General features: G+C 42.5%; 1 protein-coding gene across 1 annotated transcript in view; it reads right to left on the reverse strand.

Moving 5' to 3' along the window:
- LOC126198417 (synapsin) overlaps positions 1-25,794 on the reverse strand; it is an 846,670-nt gene that overhangs the window by 52,381 nt on the left and 768,495 nt on the right. Inside the window, exon 6 of the mRNA XM_049934720.1 lies at positions 22,155-22,419. Coding sequence (XP_049790677.1) covers positions 22,155-22,419 — 265 coding nt within the window. The remainder of the gene's footprint in view (positions 1-22,154; positions 22,420-25,794) is intronic.

Below are 25,794 nucleotides of genomic sequence, written 5' to 3' on the forward strand. Positions count from 1 at the left end.
GAATGCACACTGAAACAAAAGTTTTTATGGAGTTTAGAGATACATGAAAAAAGTGAATGGTGAATCTTAATTTATTTGAAAGATCTGTTAATGCTTCAACAGGCATAATCTTACAACTGACAAGATGCATCCAACAGCAAACTATTCTGGCATCATCAGATGTGACATGCTGAATGCACTATGTGCAAATAATCTTAAATGTGTTTCCATTCTGGCCATATCAGCCAAGCTGCATTGTCATGAAAACTTGGGGTGCTCACAGGATCACATTCGCTGAAATGTGTATAGCACTGCTCACACTAACAACAATCACTACTGGTATAAAAATAGTCTTTTGCATAACACTGGGTTTATGCAGACCTATGACAGGTAGTGGATATTCACATTGTACATAGCTTAAATGGTAACAGTGTGCTCCATTTGTCTTATACCTTAAAAACTCTCTTAGGCCTCTCTAAAGCTTAGTGTCAGCCAAACTGGCATATGGTGGGAAGTGATAGCTATGGGGTTTGGGCCTGTGAGATGCATCTCATTTACTTCAACTATACAAATACTGCACCCTTTCATATTAGCTGCAGCTTGACTCATTTGGTATGGATGAAAACATACTCATGACATTACATACGTGATTGATCATTACATCAACTGCAAGTCACATATGGTGATTATCTCATTTCCTAATGAAATTTTGTTATTGTTTAATGACTCAGAGTGATGAAACACACAAAACCATCTCACATGTGCAGTATTTCCATAGACATTGAGTAAATATACTGGGCGTGTATCTCAAGTTTCCCGGAATAAAGGCTCTTTCTTTGAATGTTATGTGGAGAAGGTACACAAGGAAAGTGAAGAAAAGTGTCAACTAGTTATAACTCAATGTTGAGGAGACAGATTCAAGATGCAAGATGACAACATTAACCAAAATGTCAGATACAGTATATAACAATTCAATAGACATTATCATGAAAATCACATCTTGGTTCATTAATGAAGCTTATATATATATGATGTATTGTAGGTTATATTTAAAATTAGAGCAAATAAAACTATGACTATATCATAGAATTTAAGACATGATGAATTTCAAAGTCATATCGAAGGTGAAATACAGTAAAATATTAGGAAAATGGGAAGAAAGAGAGAAAAGGAAGATACAGGAGAGGATGGGAAGAAGGAGAAGGTTAAAAGATTTACAGAGAAAAATTGAGACAACATGTTTTTTTAGTAACTGTCAAACTGGAAAAAAGTGCACAAAAGTACCTAGACCAAACTACCATGACCACCACCACCATCAACACCACCACCAGCACCACCACCACAGTTGCTACTGTGACTATTACTTCTATTCTACATCTACATTTATACATGTAAGATTCAGCCAAGTGCAATGGGAGGAGAAAATATTACTTATATTCTCTGCCAAGGGCCATATATCAGAAGTATGGCAGTTACTTCTGGTATCATCTTTGCAGCCTTTCCTTTCTTCAACATACTTTTTCACAGTCTCAGGACAGAGATATACGACAAGGAAGGCATAATACCAAGTTTATCTGATAACTATATCACAGACATATAATTTACTTCATTAATGTAGGGTAATGTGGAGTTGCAGAGCTTGTGTCATAGCACCTTAAATCTGTTACTCTCATCCCCCACTCCCTCCCTCCCTCCCTCCCAAACTGTTCCCATACCAACCCTCCTCTCAATAAATAATAGAAAGGTGCACAGTAGCAGCCTAAGTATAGTGGAGCTTAGGATTGCATAACATCGTAATTGATGAGCAACTGCCAAGGCATCTTAATGAGCAGGGCAGGTTATTTAAATGTGGAAGTTTTATTAATTTTATTGCCTGTCATCTAAGCCGCTCAGAATAGACCGTACTGTCACCATCATAAGAGTGGATCAAAATCTTCCATACATTCACCCAGTGGTCGTAAGAGCATGAGTTATTTCACGCCAAATGGTAATTTAGGAAGATTCATTGCCATAATTGTCACAAATAATTCAAGTCCCATTTTGATTTATAGTTGGGTGTGCCCTGTTGACATCTGCACTACATGTAAAGAACTAAACATGAAAATAAAATGCAGGACTCAGTATCAGGAAGCCTAACATGTAATTTCAAAAGAACTTCTAATTCATAAACACATAATTTAAAATGTATTACTGCTGTTTCCAGCTCACTGTCCACTGTACACAATGTGGAAGTCTGGTAAAACCTCATTTTCCAGGTACTACAAAATAAAGTGGTGCAAAAGACCCCAAAAGTATGCATTTTCCTGTTGTATTTGTAATGGCTATCTTCCATCTGGAATCAGGGAAATGAGTTTTGTTTCATGATACTCTTAGGCAAAATAACGTTAATTCAACTTCAGATGGGATAAGCAGTTTATATACTTAAGGATTCTTTCTCCTGCTAGAAGGCACTGGTTGTTATCTCTGGCATATCAATGTCATTACATATTATTGGTAACCAGTTTATACTTGAATTAAAACCGGTCATAGTGGTAGTGTCTACATACTCTCTACAGCAATAAAGATTTATGGTGTTGACAACAAAACTCATTACTGGACACAAGTGAATATTAATCTGAAAGGACTCCGAGATGTAATAAAAAACTACTTTATGTGCCATGTGTTACGTAGTCAGAGTGTGAAATTAGGTGATTGTTCAGCTGTAACATCATCATATGATAATATAGAAGTTGGTAAAAGTCACTAGGATTATCTTGTTTGACCCATGGTGTAATAATGCATAGTCATAGAAGAAAATCTTACATGTAAACCATCATCATGTAATGTTGACAGCTAACTTTTTGTTTAAAATTAAGGTATATTTACGGTGGAAATATCAACTCTAAAACATAACAAATTATGAAATTGAAAACCATTATCATAAAATTGAGTGAACATCATTCTGGAAGGGCATCAAGTTGAAAAATTACTTAATTATAAGAACATCAAAGACAGAATAACAGACACTAGAATAATGCATACACAATGCCAATTTTGTATGAAGTTACTAAATCAACAAAATAAACAAGACTGTGATAAGGCGATTTCTACATCTCAAATATTACAATGGCTATCAGTAATACAAAAGGTTAAGACATTGCCATTGGCCATCAAGACAGAACCTGCACACTGATTAAATATTCTCTTCATAACTATCCCGTGGTGTGTGCCTGTGGTACGAATTACACATAACCACAGCATCATCTCATAACAGACAGGTAGCACATTCCATTATGGTGTAATAAGTATGATGGGGCACAATAAGTGTCAAAGGTTGTTAAGAATGTTCTGCTGAATGCAAAATGTATGTAAATAAATGTCCCAAGGTAAAGGGCAGTTTCCATTGACACACTTTGCACACATCCTGGGGCCTTTTCTGCTTGATTCTGAGTGTTGGTACATCTGAAACTTACCTTTTTTTTGCATGTGTCAGAACCTTGCTGTTTGAAACACCACCAAGCCCTAGGGTGATGCAGCAGGGCACTACCCTTTTGTACAATAACAGAGGAGGGTTGCAGATACCTCTGAGCCAAATTTTAAACTTCTGTATCACAACACAGGAAAATGACAGTTTCAAAAAAGTGAGTCTTTAATTGTTTTGCACAGTGTTGTTTTTCCATCATATATCAGTATGATTTCATATTAATATTCACTCATGTTCAATATAAACATTTGTTGTCAATGCCACCTTGTAGAGAAGTGTTACACATTATAACTGGTCTTAATTTGGCTGTAAATTGGTTACAAGTAAAATGTAATGTTATTAACATTTCAGTACAGATAATATTATGGGCTTAATATTTAGTTTGGGCTATGAGTAATTGTAATTCCATGTAGATTATGAGTTAAACATAACAGCTAACTGGGTCTTATGTCTGGTAAACTTGATAACTAGTAACACGTATTTTGAGAGAATTGCTATTATATTGAACACTGATCAGCCAGAACATTATGACCAGGTACCTAATAGCTGGTAAGTCCACCTTTGGCATGGATAACAGCAGTGATGCAGCATGGCATGGAAACAGAGAGGCCTTGATAGGTCGCTGGAGGCTGATGGCTCCACATCTGTACACACAAGTCACCTAATTCCCATACATTCTGGGGAGAGGGCAATAAGCTCTGACGCCACATTCAGTCACATCCCAGATGTGTTTGATCAGCTTCAGATCTGGTGAGTTGGTGTCCAGCATGTCAAATGCAACTCACCACTGTGTTGCTTGAATGACTCCATCACACGCCTGGCCTTGTGACATGGCACATTATCTTGTTGAAAAATGTCACTGCCATCAGGAAACCTGATCATCATGATGATGTGTACATGGTCAGCAACCAGTGTACGATACTCCATGGCCGTCATGGTACCTTGTACGAGCTGCACTGTATCCATGAATGCCCATGTGAATGTTCCCAAAGCATAATGGAGCCACCACTGCCATCCCACAACACAGGTATCAAGGAACTGTTCTCCTGGAAGATGACGGATTCACATCCTCCCATCAGCATGATGAAGAGCATATCATGACTCATTAGACCATGCAACACTCTGCCACTGAGCCAACATCAAGTGTCAATGGTCATGTGCCCATTTATGTCACAGTTTCTGGTGTCGTGGTGTTAACACTGGCATGTGTATGGGTCATTGGCTGCAGAGGCCCATCATTAGAAGTGTTCAGTGCATTGTGTGTTTAGACAAACTTGTACTCTGCCCTGCATTAAAGTCTGCTGTTAGGCAGCATGCTCTCTGATACTACATGCACCATGTGTGTGTGTCTGACGAGCAGTCATTTCTCGCCAGGTGACACTACTGTTGCCTGGATGGGTTTATATTGATAGTAGGTCTGTGGTAATAATTTTCTGGCTGATCGATGTATATGCATTGATGTAATAAGCAAGAATACAATAGACATTTTTTTCATTGGACAAACTTTGTATATTTTCTGTCTGAAGTGTGGACTGTAGCATCAAATCTTTTCCAGACATCACTCTTCCTACTATGGGGCAAATTAGCAATTGTATACACTAAATAATTTAATTTTTGTCTTTCACTCTTCATTTTAAAGAGAAAACACAACTTTATTAGAGGCCTTCTGACCCTGAAAGTCAGTTGTTTTCGTTATGTCATTGCTAAATACAAGATCAAGATCACATACTGAACTTCTGTGCTACATCGTGGCTTTACACACCTGTACAATGAAGTAAGAAGAAGCGATTTGACAAATAGAATGCGACTGAATTGCCAACATCCTCAGTCTCATCATACTTGTGCAACTATAGTTGGAAGGAAGGAGGTCAGTGTAGCATGTAACAGCAGCACCTTACTTTGAAATGTGTGCGACACGTTGGTCACATACTTTCTCTGTTTCTAATCTCTTCTTCATTGGAAATGATGAGTCACATGGGCGGAGTGTACATCATGAAGGAAGTGTATGAACTAGACCAACTCCTTCAACCTATTATCCGGAACCTACCTCCTATTTAAAAGATACCAACCATTTCCTCCACCAACTCCTCACAGTTCCTGTCCTTTTACCACATGGTGCCCTGCTCATCACTATCGATGCCACCTCCCTATACACAACCATGCCTAATGCCCATGGCCTTACAGCTATTGAACACTACCTGTACCAACACCCAATGAATTCCAAACCAACAACCTCCTTCCTAGTCGCCATGACCAACAACATCCTCACCTACATGGGCACCCACGTGGTTCGATCCTATGCCAACCTGTTCATGGGCCATCTAGAGGAATTCTTCCTGAACACCCAGAATCCTATACCACTCACCTGGTTCAGATTCATTGATGACATCTTCGCTATCTGGATTGCATGTGTGGACACCCTATCTGCATTCCTGCAGAACCTCAGCAAGTTCTCCCCCATTTGCTTCACCTGGTCCTACTCAACCCAACAAGCCACCTTCCTAGATGTTGACCTCCACCTCGAAGATGGTTACATCAGTACTTCTGTCCATATCAAACCTACTAACCACCAGCAATACCTCCACTTTGACAGCTACCACCTATTCCATACCAAGAATTCCCTTCTGTACAGCTTAGCAACCTGTGGTTGCCACATCTGCAGTGATGAGCAGCCCCTCTTGAAATATACCGAGGGTCTAACTGAAGCCTTCACTGACCATAATTATCCTCCCAACCTTGTACAAAAACAAATCTCCTATGCCTTATCTTTCCAGTCTCCAACCATCTCCCAAAGCCCCACCGTCCAGCCACAGAGGAGCATTCCCCTCATAACTAAGTACCACCCAGGACTGGAGCAACTGAATGACATTCTCCACGAGGGTTTCAATTACCTCTCGTTGTGAACTGAAATGAGAAATGTCCTGCCCACTATCCTTCCCACCCCTCTCACAGAGGTATTCCGCCGTCCACTGAACCTATACAATATACTCGTCCATCCTTACACAACACCCGCTCCCAATCCCTTACCTCATGGCTCATACCCCTATAAGAGACCTAGATGCAAGACCTGTCCCATACATCCTCCCACACCACCTGCTCCAGTCCGGACACTAACATCACCTATCCCATCAAAAGCAGGGCTAACTGTGAAACCAGTCAAGTGGTCTATAAGCAAAGCTGCAACCACTGTGCTGCATTATATGTGGGCATGACAACCAACAAGCTGTCTATCCGCGTGAATGGCCACTGAGGAACTGTGGTCAAGAAACAAGTGGACCACCCTGTTGCTGAACATGCTGCCAAACATGATATCCTTTATTTCAATGACTGCTTCACAGCCTCTGCCATATGGATCCTTCCCACCAACACCAGCTTTTCTTAATTGTGCAGGTGGGAACTTTCCCTGCAACACATCCTACATTCCCGTAACCCTCCTGGCCTCAACCTTCGCTAGTCACTGTCCTCACCCATCCATCCCCTTCCCTGCTTCCATTCCAGCACTACACATCCATCATCCACCACCACACCCAGTCTTTTTTTATTTAATTTAATTTAATTTATTTCTCTCCTTTTCTGCTCCTACCCTCCCTCCGCACCTCTCCCCTGCCCGCTGCCCAACCTGCAGCACTTCACTTCATTGTCCACCATCCCCACCATACTATCCCTCCCCCTCCCCACCCCAGCCTCCTCATTTCCCCCACCCAGTTGCCACTACCATCATGCACTGGTGCTGCTGCTCACAGTGTGGTTTCAGTTGCCTGAGACTGCAGTCGTGAGTGTGAGTTGCATTTGCAAGTGTTTAGGTGTGTATGTGCGTATGTGTATGTGTTGTTGACAAAGGATATTGGCCAAAAGCTTTAAGTGTGTAAATCTTTTTGTTGTGCCTATCTGCAGCTCAGAATCTTCGCCTGTATAAAGTCACATCTATGGATGAAATGATGTGCTGTTTTTCTGGGGGAACATTGGGGGATGTGTACCCCTAAACTTTTTCGTCGGCAAAGTAATTTTTTTACAATGTTGAGAACTTGGAAGAGTGCCAAAGATTTATTTCATGGATGTAAACTTTTTATTTCATTTTTTTTTTTGTGTTGGTAATTGCAATACAAATGATACCAGTGCAGTTTTTGGTGGGAAAAGCGATGTCATTGACTGTTTCAAGCATTTCAAAGCAGCGGCAACATTCTCAACAACTGAATCAGCGGCAGCCAGTTCGACAAGCATGTAGTGGCTTCGCCTGCTACTAGTTGGTGATGGTAGTATGCGTACACTCAAACACCGAGCTACCGATAGATGTCTCTACAGTCCCGCTACCAATATCCTTTGCGATTCATTGTGGAAAAAGCTTTAAACCTTTGGTTGCTCACTTCACAGCTGCAAAAGATGATCAAAGCAGGGAATCAACTGACAGAGGTATGTATGGTGGTTTATTGAAGTACATTACCAAAGTTGACTTCATTCTCAACTTGGCTCTAGTGTGTGATGCTTTCAAGAATTATCACAATTAAGTCTCGAGCTACAGTCAAGGTACATCACTCTGTATTCTGCCCAACAGAAGGTCAAAAATCTCTTCCAGAGAGAGAAACATGTAGAGGATTTTGGGAGTATTTGACGGAGAAGAAAATTCCAGCATCCCTCCTTCCTCTTCAGAATGCACTGAAATGTGTTCCTATATCAACGAATGAATGTGAACGTGGGTTTTCCCAAATGAATCTGATCATCTCGCCAACAAGAGCTTCATTTCATCTTTCCACAGCCAGCAATCTGATGTTCATAAAGTTGGTTGGTACTCCACTGATGTTGTTCCAGCCCATTGACTATGTATGCTCTTGGTTCATGAAAGGCAGACATCTTGCTACTGATAGCAAGAGTAAAGTAAGAAGGCGTGAAGATTACAGCAGCCATGAACTAAAGTCACTTTGGAAACTGCTGTAATGCTATTAATGTAAGTTACACTGTAGTTTTATAGTTAAATAAATTTTCAGCTGCATTAAAAATTGGGTCAGTTGAAGCAGGGGATACCACCCATCATCTATGCCGTTTCGGGAACCAAACAAGGTTGCAAAAGATTTTTGTAGTGTACTTTCTATTGTTGTTGATGATAGGTGTGGATGGTTTTTGTTGTATGAGGGTTGATTGGACTCACCTGTCTCATTTGAGGTGTATTATAGGTCAATTGAAGTGTACGATACCATTTTCTTTTATTGTTCAGGGGTTGATGGGAATCGCATGCTTCATTTGAGGTGATGTAAACTGAAGTGTTCGATACCGCATTCTCTTGTATATTTGGATGTTTCGCGGTATCACCTGCTTCATTTGAGCTAAGTCAACTGGAGAGTTCGATACCAGTTTTTTTGTAGTTCGACATGTTGATGATGTCATGGCTAAAAGCAGACAGTGGTATCCCATGCTTCAGTTATAAGTAATTTTCGCTGCATTATATCCAACTTTTTTTTTTAGAAAATAAGCACTGGTGAAATGTGTCACCCGTTTGAAATAAAAACTAGTGTAAGAGATTGGGATAATTCATTATGTGAACTGTTTACCTATTTTTCAGACAAAAATGAAAGGCTTTAGAATTTTGAGCTTAGTAATCACAAAACCGAACCCACAGTTCTGGTGATGGAATTTAATGGAAGTAAGATGAACTGCCAGGCATTTGTAGATAACTTTCAGGAAATCTAACAGAAGCAATTGGTCAACTCTTTCAAGGAATGTAACAAGCAGCATCAGTCTCAGAATTTCAATGGAAAAATGCTCTATTCATGACTAACATAAAAAAGAACCAAAATATATGGAAACACAAATGGGTAAATTAGAAATGAATAATAAATTTGAATATCTCAGAGAAACCATACAGCAAAATACATTGGAAAGTTTGCAGCATATATAGAGATAATAAAACAGTGTTCAACTTCCTTAAAACATTTACAACAAGAAGAACTTGTCTAGGAAAGCGAAACTAAAACATTACATTATTGTGGTACAACCAGAAGTTTTTTTTTTTTTTTTTTAACACTGACCTTCAGGCTGAGTATGCCAGAACTACTTGAAAGAACAAAATGGGAGCAACACAAATAAGAGGAAATGAGAACCAATGAAAAGATCTATGAAATTATACATAAAATGTTGGAAACAATGGCAAAGCAAAGATTACTCCTTTTGACATCTCTAGTGAGTGAAAGTGAACACGTTAGCAAAAAAATATATCTGTATTTCTGGAAAAAAACTAGTGAATGAAATCACAGTAATAAGAAAGGAATTGGAAAGAAACAATATCAGAGAACCACAAACAACAGATAGAAAATATTTTAGAAGTTCGGATTTTGAGGGCTACAGTGAATGGGGGTGGGGAGTGGGGGAGGTTGGGATAGGGGGGGGGGGGATGGAAACAACAGGTATAGAAGAAAAGAGTAATATGAGGAGAGGATGAAATGCTGCAAAAAGGAAACGTCAAGGAAAACAGAGGAATTGATGTTACTTGATCAAAGTTGGTCAATATGATGATAAAATGATAATAATAATTTTAAATATACACTCCTGGAAATTGAAATAAGAACACCGTGAATTCATTGTCCCAGGAAGGGGAAACTTTATTGACACATTCCTGGGGTCAGATACATCACATGATCACACTGACAGAACCACAGGCACATAGACACAGGCAACAGAGCATGCACAATGTCGGCACTAGTACAGCGTATATCCACCTTTCGCAGCAATGCAGGCTGCTATTCTCCCATGGAGACGATCGTAGAGATGCTGGATGTAGTCCTGTGGAACGGCTTGCCATGCCATTTCCACCTGGCGCCTCAGTTGGACCAGCGTTCGTGCTGGACGTGCAGACCGCGTGAGACGACGCTTCATCCAGTCCCAAACATGCTCAATGGGGGACAGATGCGGAGATCTTGCTGGCCAGGGTAGTTGACTTACACCTTCTAGAGCACGTTGGGTGGCACGGTATACATGCGGACGTGCATTGTCCTGTTGGAACAGCAAGTTCCCTTGCCGGTCTAGGAATGGTAGAACGATGGGTTCGATGACGGTTTGGATGTACCGTGCACTATTCAGTGTCGTCTCGACGATCACCAGTGGTGTACGGCCAGTGTAGGAGATCGCTCCCCACACCATGATGCCGGGTGTTGGCCCTGTGTGCCTCGGTCGTATGCAGTCCTGATTGTGGCGCTCACCTGTACGGCGCCAAACACGCATACGACCATCATTGGCACCAAGGCAGAAGCGACTCTCATCGCTGAAGACGACACGTCTCCATTCGTCCCTCCATTCACGCCTGTTGCGACACCACTGGAGGCGGGCTGCACGATGTTGGGGCGTGAGCGGAAGACGGCCTAACGGTGTGCGGGACCGTAGCCCAGCTTCATGGAGACGGTTGCGAATGGTCCTCGCCGATACCCCAGGAGCAACAGTGTCCCTAATTTGCTGGGAAGTGGCGGTGCGGTCCCCTACGGCACTGCGTAGGATCCTACGGTCTTGGCGTGCATCCGTGCGTCGCTGCGGTCCGGTCCCAGGTCGACGGGCACATGCACCTTCCGCCGACCACTGGCGACAACATCGATGTACTGTGGAGACCTCACGCCCCACGTGTTGAGCAATTCGGCGGTACGTCCACTCGGCCTCCCGCATGCCCACTATACGCCCTCGCTCAAAGTCCGTCAACTGCACATACGGTTCACGTCCACGCTGTCGCAGCATGCTACCAGTGTTAAAGACTGCGATGGAGCTCCGTATGCCACGGCAAACTGGCTGACACTGACGGCGGCGGTGCACAAATGCTGCGCAGCTAGCGCCATTCGACGGCCAACACCGCGGTTCCTGGTGTGTCCGCTGTGCCGTGCGTGTGATCATTGATTGTACAGCCCTCTCGCAGTGACCGGAGCAAGTATGGTGGGTCTGACACACCGGTGTCAATGTGTTCTTTTTTCCATTTCCAGGAGTGTAGTAGCTGGTGTTGAATCAGATATACCCAGATATCCACGTGTATTAGTCTGCCACTTTCAGGAGTTGGTGAGATGCACGTGCCTCAGATCAAATCTGTCCAGCGGATTAACTATGAAGGTCATTGTGCCAGACAGCCTGAATGTAGTTTTTAGGTGGTTCCCACAGCCAACTAGGTGAATACAGGGCTGGTACCCATGTCTCATCTTGCTTCCATGATTCACAAACATTAGAAAACTTTTGGACACTTTCACATGAATTAACACTGGATGCAGACAGATGGGATACACAAATTCCATCTTGGGTAGGGCACGGGGGAGGAGGAGAAGGAGGAGGAGGAAGAGGAGGAGGGGATAGGGAAGTTGAGGCTACAGAAAGTGTGTATCCAGCCACCCTCTGCCACTAACATCACCAAATCCAGTAATTATATGCCAACCCCAAAGGTTAGGAAAAATGAGAAGAAAGAGGTAGTGTTCAGTCAATCTAATTTGTATCATCTTGTTCCTCTCCACACCACCTTCCCTTTATTTACATTTTGCATAATTCAAGCTTAATCTTAACAGGCTTGATACTGTTCTGGTTACTATAAGGAATGTAACTTATGCCCTGTACACATTCAACATTTTTTTCAGATGTAGTTTCCTTGGCAGAGCTGTGGACTAATGTATTGTTGCCTCTGATGATAGTCAGTTATTGTGTGATGGTGGAGTCATAAGTACATCAACGAAAATAAATACATTAGATGATTTATGTTTCCTCACAAGAACTTCCTGGGTTTACAGCTGGATGGCAGTATTGAAATAACACAATGTTTCTAGCAGTGTTATACTCGTCATCTTCTGAAGTTGCCAAAAGATAATGAGTATGTCATTCATCAAAATTACTTGGTATTTTAACAATCATATGGCTGGAAACCCAGAAGCTTTTTATCAGAAGTATATGACAAGAAAGTTCATTTTCACACACTTTATTTTTCATTCGTCACTGCACAAGTTATAGACCAGTAAATGAAGGCCAAAAAAGGTAAAAGAAGGAAATTAATATGTGTAGCCACAAATTTTTGTATGACAGCAGGAGGGAGTTTCATGAACAACATACTAAGAAACTTGAGTGATGGGGGTTGAGCATGGGGGCTGGGGAGGATTTAGGGGGAGTTTCATGGTCACTTTTTTAAAATATTTCTTGGATAATCGAAAACCACAGCCTGTAGTGAAAATTTGTACCAGTACAAAATTAAACTGAATTAAATTTCCCACAAATAACGTCCTATTCATTTTTCTCTAGAACTAATAATTCACACGTTACAGAGCATTGAAAAACCACAGATTATTAAAATAGTCTATTAATGGTATAAAATTAATGTTTGTTGTTAAATCCAGTACGTTAAGGTTAAATATTGTAAGCGTGTGCCAATCTAAGTGCAGTAGAGCTGTATTAATGGATAAACTGTGTTCTGGGGGTGTGATAGGGAGGACAGGTCGAGAGGGCTAGAAGCATGAGGGAAGCCAAGTCATTGGAATGTTGCCAAGCACATCCATACTTTGTGCATCCGTAGCCTGAAAAGTAAACACTACCTTACAGGAAGCAACTACATGCTGTTTCTCAGTTATACAACTGTTTTTATAGGCTACTAACCCTTCCTTATAAAGCAGTGGTGATGCAGTGTGCTGACATGCATGGGGTGGGGGTGGGGTATTTTCAAATAAATGTGTTAACACTACCCAGGATACAGATATTATTTACTATTAATATTAATACATAATAAACGTATCCGGGCAGAATCTATGCAAATCTGTGCATGCTGCTCTGCACTACTGTATGCAAAACTGATTCTTAGTTATCGTATACAGCAGTTTCAGAATTCTTATTGGGCCACTTCCCTGCAACAGGCACTGATCACACTTTAGTTTACAGACAGGCTGTACCAACCAGGCATTTCCCATCCAGTTCTCCTGTGTGATTTGACAAAATAACTTCACTGTGCTCGTGTTCATATAGTGGAGCTACTTTCAGTTAGTTAAATGAGTTTCAGTTATTGAGTTTTTATGTAAGACAAGCCCCTATAACAGTGGCTGAGAAGTGCTTACTTTGCAAGTGTAATTTTGGTGGGAAAAGGATTTGTATCAGTAAATGTGGCATCTTGACAACACATTGTAAGGCTGTGTACAGTGTAATAGTCATTTGGTGGTCAGCTAATGAACAGTGGGAAAATTACTGGATTTCTTTCATCATTAATTGTCTTACTGGTAGGGTACATTACTATCTTTCATTCAGAAATTGCTGGCAGTTATGGAGTGGGCTGCTTTGAGTGGATTTACTTACCACACACCTACAGCATAACTTGCAAGGTGTCTGTGAATATACATAATAACAGGGGTGGCCAGGATTTTGTTCACAGGCTGTGCCCGGGCATGAGTGCCAGGGTGCTCAGCCTCGATTCATCCCCCCCCCCCCTCCACCTCCCACGCCTTGCCACACTGTACGAGTGCAAAGAAGGAGAAGAGGGGAAAAACTGTGAATGTGCTGCACTTAAATGACAGTGCAGTTGCACTGCATACAATGCACTTTTATATTTCTCATTTCTCAACAAATTAGTTCACAAACAAAACAAATTTTAAGTATTATTTAATTCTTTTTGGTGCACTGAAGATATAACATATCTTTAATCTCATACAAACTGTTGGTATATGAACAGACATAGACAATTTCAAACAGTTTTGCACTCATATTGCCACGTACTTGTAATTTTCTTAGTTATAAACTCGAAAAAAGGTCTTCCACACAAATATGGTATTCGAAATATTGTAGCACTTTTTCAACCTCATTAAGGGGACTTGGAAACTCTACTTGAGGAAAGCAATGTAGACATACTGGGCAGTATTAATGTAAAAAGATATGTGATTAAAACTGGAACTACCTTGCAGGTCAGTCAGTCATATTGGGACATGCACAGAGGTGCTTTCAACTGGAATGGCAAACGGTCTCAAAAATGGCACAGAAGCAGATGTAAGACTGACAATGTCCTCAAAGGATTTATAAAACTATCCTTATAATTCTTTCAAGCCAAACTGAATTCTTCAGACCTCACATTTTCTTTAATGGCAATAAGCTAGGAAAGTTGATAGTCTTTGTCAGAATGTGTCGTTTCTGCTATGTGATTTTATTTTTAAATGTGTCCCTATCAAATAGAAGTTATTTTGTAGTGCCCTACTATGAGCAGTGTAGGCCTACAGTCAAGTCCACTTAAAATGCGAAGTCTGCAACCCATTCCAGATTTTCTAATTCTCATTCCAGCACTCTTTTTTTCTTCATGAATTCAACAATAGCTAGTTTTAAACCAAAAAATTGTTTCACGCATGCGCCTTGACTTAACTAACTTACTTTGCAGTGTTATATGAGGGTTGTTTAAAAAGTTTTCGGAACGGAATAGAAAAAAAGTACTTACATCACCAAAACTTTTATTTTTATTTTTCAATGTAGTCTCCTTGTAGATTAATGCACTTGGTGCAACAATGTTCAAGTGCCTTGATTCCATCTCGAAAATGAGTTTCCTCCTGGTCTGCAAAATAGTGTCAACTCCGGCTATCAATTCTTCATTTGAAGTGAATCTTTGTCCACCAAGAAAAATTTTCAGTTTTGGGAAGTGGCCTGACGGTGCCATATCAGGTGAATAAGGCGGGTGTGAGAACAAGTCATACCACCTGAATATGGCTGGACGATTGCCAGCCGAAATATCATGGCAAGAAGTCAACACGGTCCTGTTGCAATCCCGAAATCTCATCGAACATTCAATATGCCGGGAAAACTTCAAGAAACTTCAAGAATCACAATTCATATCATAGTTCGTGTAATTTTGCCATGACGATGGCATATGTGTGTGGGCGTGCATTGTCTTGATGGAAGATGACTTTCTTCCTTGCTAAACCTGGCCTTTTTTCGCATATCTTTTGTTGTAACTTGTCCAGGAGGTTAGTATAGTATTCTCCAGTAATTCTTTGCCCAGTGGGGAGATAATCTATAAATAGAATTCCCTTCGCATCCCAGAACACTGATGCCATGACCTTACCCGCTGAAGGAATTGTCTCTACTTTCTTCGGTGTGGAGAATCAGCATGTTTCCACTGCTTTGACTGTTGTTTTGTCTCTGGGGTATAGCAGTGCACCCAAGTTTCGTCTGTGATCACAAACCGGAGCAAAAAATCTTGTTCGTTTCTCCTTAAACAGGCCAAACATTGTTCCGATATGTCCATTCTCATGCGTTTTTGATCCAGCATTAAGAGTCGCGGCACCCATCTTACTGATAATTTTTTCATTTCTAATTCTTCAGTTAAAATGTGATATACCCTTTCAGATGGCATCTGGCAAGCACTTTCAATCGGTGTTCCTCCATGACCATTTTGTGCACTTTTGCAATTTTTTCTGGAGTAGTGATACATCTAAGCCGACCACTGCGCGGATCATCATCTTAGCTCTCCCGGCCAAATTTAAATTCATTTGTCCACTCGGCAACAGTTTTTATTTCTTTATTTACTTAGCATCTTTGTTCTCATCATTATCAAAGTGATATAGGATTTGTCATACATTGCCTTACATAGAAAATAGGACATGAAAAGCTTTACAATTATATGTCCATAAATAAAATATTATTACATATAACATGACACCATACGCATAACAACATTCATAATATGCTAAATTAGAATAATAAATGAATACAATTTAGTTTTCAATGAGCATTTTGGGTCATTATGATGAAGGAAATAAGCTACTGTATATTGAATGCTGGTCATTTAAGTATTCTTTGACACTTAAGAAAACTCTTGGTAATCAACATTTTTTAAGTTATTTTTTGAATATGTGGAATTTTGGTTTACTTTTCATTTCCTTTAGTAGTGCACTAAATAAAATTTTTGGCTGATAAAGAACACTTATGAAGGAGCAGATTCCCCCAGTGTATTCTGGAAATCGGCATGAATGTCCTTTCCTTTCATATGTTTCTTTACGAAGTACTTAATCACTGCTCAGATCTCGATTTTTTCCATCTTCGCAAATCACATCAACAGAACCACGTCACTACCACAGCTCTCTTCCAAGAGCAGTGATGTGGCATGTGTTTACAGGCAACTGTACAATGAATATCACGTGAACAACTCTTTGCGCTAGCGCTGACCTCGCATGGTGATTCCGAGAACTTCTCAAACCACCCTCGTATGAAGTCCTCATACTTTTCGTTCATCTCCATTGAAGACGGTTGCAACAGGCAATGGAATAATGCGTGCGACTTCAAAAATTTTACTATTTGGACGACCAGTTCCTTCACTTGGTCCAGGCCTTCAAATTTAGCACAAATAGTCTTTTTTTGTACAGAACAATGAATCCCGTCTATCGATCATTGTAATTTTTTGTTCTTTCATTGTCTACTAAATTTTTAAATTCCTTCTGCATGGCAATGTAATGTCGTTCCCTAGCAAATATGTTGTACCTGTCGTTATGCGAATTGAAAAGTCTCATCCCTCTCTTCTGCCATCCCCATTCATTTTAAAGGAATGCGACGCCAGATCGCTAGATTGTCTCTTCTTGTGCAAACAGCCACTGGACTTGTAAACGCTTCATATCACAAGCAAATAGGGACGATAAAACAGCGCTGCCAGCACGATTCTGCCGAACTCAGAGAGTTGTGTCTAGAGAAAAATGTCGCACCGCAATACTCAATGAAATGCCGGGCTGTTCCGGGTGTTTCCGTGAAGGACCGATCAAAGCCCTCGGCCGGCCCTGCCGGGTAGTATGTGACTGGTCACAGTAAAGTCTGGAACAATAATCTGCCGTAGTGAGTTGTTTGTCCAGCGTGGAAATAAGCTGACGGAAAAAACCGCAACACCAAAAAATAATTAATGTGGAGCAATGAAATTTCGGGATTACATTTGTCTATTTGTCTAGGTAACAAACACCGAAGACCCCACATTAACTGGTACACCTGCCTAATTGCATGTAGGGCCCCAGCGGGCACGCAGAAGAGCCGCTACACGACGTGGCATGGACTCGACTAATGTCTGAAGTAGTGCTGGAGGGAAATGACAATCCTGCAGGGCTGTCCACAAATCAGTAAGAGTACGAGAGGGTGGAGATCGCTTCTGAATAGCAAGTTGCAAGGCATCGCGGATATGCTCAATAATGTTCATGTCTGGGGAGTCTGGTGGGAAGTGTAAGATTTTAAATTCAGAAGAGTGTTCCTGGAGCCACTCTGTAGCAATTCTGGACGTGTGGGGTGTCACATTGTCCTGCTGCAACTGCCCAAGTCCGTCGGAATTCACAATGGACATGAATGGATGCAGGTGATCAGACAGGATGCTGACATACGTGTCATCTGTCAGAGTCGTTTCTAGACGCATGAGAGGTCTCATATCACTTCAACTGCACACGCCCCAAAACATTACAGAGCCTCCACCAGCATGAACAGTCCCCTACTGACATGCAGAATTCGTGGATCCATGAGGTGGTCTCCAAACCCGTATACGTCCGTCCGCTCGATACAATTTGAAACGAGACTCGTCCGACCAGGCAATATGTTTCCAGTCCTCAACAGTCCAATGTCGGTGTGTAAAGCTTTCTGTCTTGCAGTCATCAAGGGCACACAAGTGGGCCTACTGCTCCGAAAGCCCATATGGATGATGTTTCGTTGAATGGTTCGCACGCTGACACTTGTTGATGGCCCAGCATTGAAATGTGCAGCAATTTGCGTAAGGGTCGCACTTCTGTCACGTTGAACGATTCTCTTCAGTCGTCGTTGGTCCCGTTCTTGCAGGAACTTTTTCCAGCCGCAGCGATGTCGGAGATCTGATGTTTTACCCGATTCCTGATATTCACGGTACTCTCGTGAAATGGTCGTACGGGAAAATCCCCACTTCATCCCTACCTCGGAGATGCTGTGTCCCATCGCTCATGCGCCGACTATAACACCACGTTTATACTCACTTAAATCTTGATAACCTGCCATTGTGGCAGCAGTAACCGATCTATCAACTGCACCAGACACTTGCTGTCTTATATAGGCGTTGCCGACCGCAGCGCCGTATTCTGCCTGTTTACATATCTCTGTATTTGAACACACATGCCTTTACCAGTTCCTTTGTCTCTTCAATGTATTTCAGTGATTGACAATGGAAGACCACAAGTTAATGTAAGGGCGAGACAGTCATTGTAAATGTTAAATGCTAAATAACCGGCGTAACTGACAGAATGTTGAACGCAAACATAGAAACGTGGATTCATTTTGTTTTACAGGTGCTGGATGTCAGCTTGTGGGCTGGAGTTCCATGCCTGTCGCATTTGTTCGGTCAATACAGCGGCAGTTAATGCTGTTTGTTGGTGAGGAAGAAACAATGATGAAGACAACTTAACACCCAGTCTCTGAGCAGAGAAAATCTCCGACCCGGCCGGGAATAGAACCTGGGCCTCTTGCGTCTCATTGTGCCGTGATAACCACTCAGCTAAAATGTTTGGCGACCAGCTGTAAAATTTATGCTATTTTTTTTAACCACAGCATGCTTCTGGGCTACATTATATGTCCATCAAGTGCTATAAAGCAAGGAAACCAATCAAACAAATCGCAATACTACACATACTGACAACAGTATAAAAATATATACATCGTCCTGTACTATAACATACATTAAGGCTTCTATATTATCAAGCAACATCAAAGGTGAAGAACCAACAATAGAAACAAGCATTAAACATGCGTTGTCAAATATACGACTTTTCTAAAACATCTCATGTTGACGAGATATACTCTCAAAGCACAGTTGTAAACTAACGGCAGCCGCTTTCACCTACCAAAGGCAGTATTTTCTTACAAGGCGCTTGTCACAGTCCCCAACAATGCTACTGTCTATTATGAAAACATTATATGTCAAGTCCTGGCAAATTCTAAAGACCAATACTACATCCATAGTGCAAGATATGCATCCGTACTGTAGACCAAGAGAAAACATTAAACCTAATGCGGCCAATCTGAATAACTGCTGCTTCCCAAGGAGGACATGGCTAAATTGGGCCCAGAAGTGTCCCTTGGGCACTTCTGTATTCTCGTTTAACACGCTGGTATACAGGGTGAGTCACCTAACATTACCGCTGAATATATTTCGTAAACCACATCAAATACTGACGAATCGATTCCACAGACCGAACGTGAGGAGAGGGGCTAGTGTAATTGGTTAATACAAACCATTAAAAAATGCACTGAAGTATGGTAATGTACATGTGCGTCAGTGAAAAAGACCAATAAAAAGGTGTTAGCATGTGTACGTAATGTGCTGTTCCAGTCTCTTCTGTACCTAAGGTCCATCACCGTTCCCTTTGGATCCCTACGTAATTCGGTGCTCTCCGATACAAACGATCGAACAGCGGAGGAGTGGTACTCAAGCGTCAACTTTAGGTTAGAATATCTCCGGATGTAATTAACATTTTACAATGCAACAAACGGCACTGATTACGTATTTGTTTATATGTTCAGATGTGCTAACAAAACTAACGGGGTTCCATTTAAAAAAACGTAGGTTTGTGTTAAAAAACATACTTCCGTGCATTTTTGTATGGTTTGTATTAAACAATTACACTAGCCCCTCTCCTCACGTTCGGTCTGTGGAATCGGTTCGTCAGTATTTGATGTGGTTTACGAAATATATCCAGCGGCAACGTTAGGTGACTCACCCTGTATTCCTTTCTCCACACAAAAAAAATCTCCATCTCGTAAATTTGGGAACAAGTACCAATTATAACCCGCCTCCGTGGCCGAGGTCGCTAACTCACGGCAATGCGGTAGCGATCGACAGCGGAGGTAAGCCGGTTCGAATCACGGTAAAAGTTTACACTGCCAGTATTTGCACCAATGTCCTGGTTTAAATACCAAACCTATCCTCAGTGTCTCATATATACATATGTGTAGTACTACAAATAGTCTGTAATGCAGCATGTTGCAAATAAAAAATCACCCTTTACCCTCAAAGTGTAATACCGTCGTGCTATGTGTTACGTAGCCTAACGAATACTGGCCATTCTCTATATTGTTATGCTCTTCAAACCTTGCTTAAAGTTTCTTCCCATTTGCCCGACGTACTTCGTTTCACAGTTCTGGCACCTTAGTTAGTGAAGTCCCACTTTCCTCATCCAGTTCTCTCCTGCGTCAGTATTATGCGTCTGCCTCTGCTCCAGTTTTTTGTTCGTCATGAATGCAATTTTCAACCCTCTGTTATCAAATAATAATTCCCCAGTATATCATGACTCTATATTTCTCTGGGTTTTCCTCGTTTTGTTCGTTTCGGTGCCCTTTCGCTGCATCCATCCTATTTATTGAAACTGCGTCAAAAGCATTTTCTACCACTTTTTGCCTAAGTATTTTCATTTTTTCATCCTTGTTCTCAGGATTCAGCGGTATGGAATTAGCCCTGGGCACAGCAGTTTTGAAGAACACTGACTTACGTTTATAGGTGTGGGGTGAGATCATGCCAATTACTGTGAACATAGGTTTCCTAAATATTCCTGTCTCAAGCTACGTTCACAGGTGAAAGTGGCTGCCTTTAGTTTACAACTGTGCCGCGAGAGTACAACGCCAACGACAAATGTTCTAGGGAAAGTTTTATGTTTACTGCTGGGTTTTACCATCTGACGGTGCCTAATGGCATAGAAGCTTTTATGTACGTTATACTACAGGACGATATAAAGATCTTTATATGGTTGTTTATAGATGTAGTACTGCGATTTATTGATTGATCTTGTTTTATAGCATTCGATATTGGGATAACATATTCCCGAAGCATGTTGTAAAAATATTACTCATTTGACAATCAGTGGCATAACATTTTCAGTACCGATTGATGAGACACCTGTATGATGGCTTCACAACTGATAACTAATATTGGTCTTCTGAGTTGTGTTACATCCACCCCCCCCCCCCCCTTCCCCTTTCAGGTTTGCGTGCCACTGATTTATTAGGCGTGTTGCGGGCGGGGTGGTGGTGGTGTAACAGTGAATCCGTGTGTAGAGGGATAGAGGGATGGCGACTCGCTTACTCATTCCTCAATTTGCAGACGCTAAAAGCGCGGAGGTGGAGGGTGGGGGAGGGGGGGGGGGGCGAGGAAGTGCCTGACCTTATTTCTGCGATCTACCTTACCTCACGTTTCCACTGCGCTGCCTGTCCTCTTTGTTACACCTCCAGAAGATAATTTATACCTGAATACGGCTCTACCGCTCTTAAATGTGGCACACACATTCACTATTTTATCATGATCCACAAACATTAATTTTATAGCCTTAAAAGACTATTTTTAATAATCTGCGACTTTTCAGCCGATACCGTAGAGCATATTACCAATCCTAGGAAAAAAAAAAAAAAACGCACGGGGCATTTTCTATTGGAAAATTTAAGGCAGTTTATTTTCGTACTGGATCACTGTTTCTTTGGAGGCCACGGTTTTCGCGTTATTTATGAAAAACGTAAAAAGTGACTTTGAAACAACCCTCCCCTCGCCTCCCCGCCAACCCTTCCTCCCCACCCCCCGACAGCCACTGCCCGCCCTTCTCCCACCGACGTGCCCGCCCCCTCCAGGTAATGAATTTTTAGTGTGTTGTTTCTCGGCGCTCCCTCCTAGCGACTACCCGGATTATATCCCCTATTTCTCCTTCGTCAGTATTCGGGGACCGCGCAGCGTGCGTAGTTCGTTGCTCGCTCACTGGCAGCGGCGGCGCTGCTGCGTGATACGCACCTGCATGCGGTGTGCGACCAGCTCGGCAATGTGGCGGCGGTCTTCCTCCTGCGAGTCGCCCATCAGTGACAGCGCGCTGTCGTTCACCTCGATGATGAACTCGCGGCCGTCCTTGGCCACAATGATCTCCAGCGCGCAGATGTCCAGCCCGCCGAACAGCTCAGACACCTCATCCACCCACATGCGGTACCGGTCTGTCATCTGGATCTGCTCCAGCATCGCCGAGCCCGTGTTCGTCTTCCAGTTGCCGGATATACTCTTGCGCCTGTCAGAACAAGAGATAAATTTTTCTTTCTGCGCAGGCCTAAATCAGACGAATAAAGGCATACATTTGTAAGGTATGGCCGTGGTCCATGGAACTCTTCTATCCATGACGTTTCGTCCAAAGCTACGTTGGACATCTACGGAGGTGCTCCTGGTTGTCTTGCTGACAGTCGGCAAGACTCAGCACAACCAGGAGCACCTCCGAAGATGTCCAACGTAGCTTTGCACGAAACGTCAGGGATAGAAGAGTTCCGTGGACCACAGCCATACAACCCGGAAGACTTCTTGGCACCTGAAACATCCGGCCGTGAAAGCTTTCATTTTATACATTTGTAATGTTTTTTTACTTTGCAGTCATCAAAAATGGTTCAAATGGCTCTGAGCACTATGCGACTTAACTTCTGAGGTCATCAGTCGCCTAGAACTTAGAACTAATTAAACCTAACTAACCTAAGGACATCCACACACATCTATGCCCAAGGCAGGATTCGAACCTGCGACCGTAGCAGTCTCGCGGTTCCGGACTGAAGCGCCTAGAACCGCTCGGCCACAGCGGCTGGCCATCGGGTTAAGACTTTATTAGCAATGTATGGTTGTAAGGACACGTAGTTGAGAAAAGTGTGATAGTAATTACGGAAATATGCAGTTCATTAATTTCTTGAAGAATGGGAATTATTTGTGACTCTGAAGTGGAATGTAATTGTGCAGTTTCCCATAACAATAAAAAAAACTAATTGGAAATTTAATTAATCACATAATATCAATTCCTCGCTAAGAGTTTCTTACTGCCTCAAGATAACGGGTCCATGACCTACGTGCTCTTTTCTGCGCAAGGGACAACAATTATAGAAAACTGCAGGTTGGTGAACATTTATTAGAGCTTATGTATTCCACTCAGGGCAGTGGAAACTAAAAGGTACCTCGCGTGTACTGCAATCGTAGTATAAATGAGATCAGTGACACATCATCTGTGGTAACAAAGAGGAGGTATAAAAGGAGAGAAATTTTCAAGAGAAGAGGTTTATCATTCGGGCGTATAAATACCTCCCTCTCTCACCTCTCTCTTTTTCAACTTGCCGTATGTTACCTGAGTTCGCTGGACAAAATATTACTAGTCACCCCCTCAAAAGAGCCATGTTCGAATCCAAAGAGAGGGTCTTGTCCTCATGTGAAGACCAATTTACTAATTTATTTTTTCAGTTTCCAAACTTTTTAGCTAACTTACGGAGAATAATGTCCAACGAAAACTAAGGGTGTTGATAACAGCAAGGAATCCCACTTTGTAGTTGCTTGCTTGAAGGCTAACGCGCCACTGATGGGCTTTTTGCCAGAATGCGTGCAGAAAACTGAGCCGTGGTCCGCTCGAGTCGATCTTTTGACATCGAAGATCTTTCCTTAGGACTCAATGCGCTGTCTGCCGCTCACTGCGTGAGGTCAGTGAGGTGGTCGGAAGAAACTAAAACGCCTGCCGCGACTGTGCAAGAGAGAGGACGCGATCGTCCAGTATTGTACTCTCAGGGTCAGGGCGCGAGTGGATCGACACGGCGACACATGGACGGCCAGTAGTCGCTTAGTATTGGCCAGTCAAGTTTGGCGAGGAAGTTCTAGAAGGGAAATTTTTTGCTGAAGACGTTCCTCAGGGCCTTGGAGGCCATCCTTTAGACGCTGTCAAACGAGAGACTTGGAACAACACTGGTGAAAGTGTACCACTTCTTGTGAAGGTTTCTGGTTAAAGCTCATAACGGTGTTGCCCGGTGATTCCTGATTAACCCCCGGTCGTGTTCGCATTATCGCGACGTTAACTTCTGGTGTTAGCGCTTGCTGATCAGCTCCGCGTGTCTGTGAGCCGTTCGGATTAGTGGTTAACTTGAAGCAAACTTGAGCTGCGTCTATGGACGCTAAACTCACATTTCTTTGGCAACGAGCTGCCAGGATGGCGGAACTGCTACGGTCGCAGGTTAGAATCCTGCCTCGGGCATGGGTGTGTGTGCTGTCCTTAGGTTAGTTAGGTTTAAGTAGTTCTAAGTTCTAGGGGACTTATGACCTAAGATGTTGAGTCCCATAGTGCTCAGAGCCATTTGAACCATTTTTTGATTTTTTTGACGTACATTGAAATTTTTGTCCGGGTCTGACATGAATTGTGCTTGATTGTACCGGGTGGTTATAATTAAACTTTCCCTATTTAACGCGTTATAACACGGAAACTAACTACTGTATGAGTACCCAACTTGGTAGCATTCACGTCAAGGACATCGGGAAGAGGAATAATGCAGAACCTATTCAATTGAAACAATTTTAATCTGTTGCATACCATTACATACCGGTATCATTACTGCTACAAAAGGGGCTTAATATGGCGCCTTTCAGTGTCCAGAAGAGTCTGAAAGCGCAGGATTGCATTCTGCACAGCAGAAAGAAGCATGTCCGTAGGTATTCTGCCTACCTCTCTTGATATGCTGCGCTTCAGATCAGTGCATGTGTGAACGTTACCCTGGTAGACCCTGTTATTCAGGTAGCCCCACAACCAGAGATCGCAGGGAGTGAGATCAGGTGATCGTGCCGGACAAGCATTTGGAAACGATCGGCTGATAATTCTATCGTTTCCAAAAGTGTTTCTGAGAAGCAGGTGACCTTCACGAGCGATGTGCGATGGGGCCCCATCTTGCATGAAAACTGTTCAGTTGAATGCGTCTCTCTCCTGTACGGCGGATATGACACGCTGGCGAAGCATATCACAGTAACGCTGGCCAGTCACACTGCACTTCCTTGGTCCTCGAGCGTCAGCCTGTTCAAAAAAGAATGGGCCAATGATAAACGTAGCCGTGAAGCCACACCATATGGTGACATGTTCACCATACAGAGGAGCTCCACGCACAGCGACTGGAGGTGAAGATCCCCACACTCGGCACTTCTTTGTGTTCACCTCAGCCGTCAGAGAAAGATTAGCTACGTCTGTCCTCCAGGACCAGCCCTCGTCAACTTCAATCCTCGTGAGAAAGTGGAGAGCGAAATCAACACGTCGTTGTGCGTCCTGTGGTGCAAACTGCTGTACGATATGGATCTTGTATGGTTACCATTTGGGAGTGGCGCGAAGCACCTTCCGTACAGTGGATCACGGGATGTTCAACTGTCGTGACACAGCGCGCGCACTGCCTGACGATCTGGAATAGCGCGCAGCGTTGTCTGCCATAGCAACAGCGATTTCGTCATTGCCGGCCGCGGTGGTCTAGCGGTTCTGGCGCTGCAGTCCGGAACCGCGGGACTGCTACGGTCGCAGGTTAGAATCCTGCCTCGGGCATGGGTGTGTGTGCTGTCCTTAGGTTAGTTAGGTTTAAGTAGTTCTAAGTTCTAGGGGACTTATGACCTAAGATGTTGA

The sequence above is a fragment of the Schistocerca nitens genome, chromosome 8, assembly GCF_023898315.1.
Source record: "Schistocerca nitens isolate TAMUIC-IGC-003100 chromosome 8, iqSchNite1.1, whole genome shotgun sequence".
In the NCBI taxonomy this organism is placed as follows: Eukaryota; Metazoa; Arthropoda; class Insecta; order Orthoptera; family Acrididae; genus Schistocerca; species Schistocerca nitens.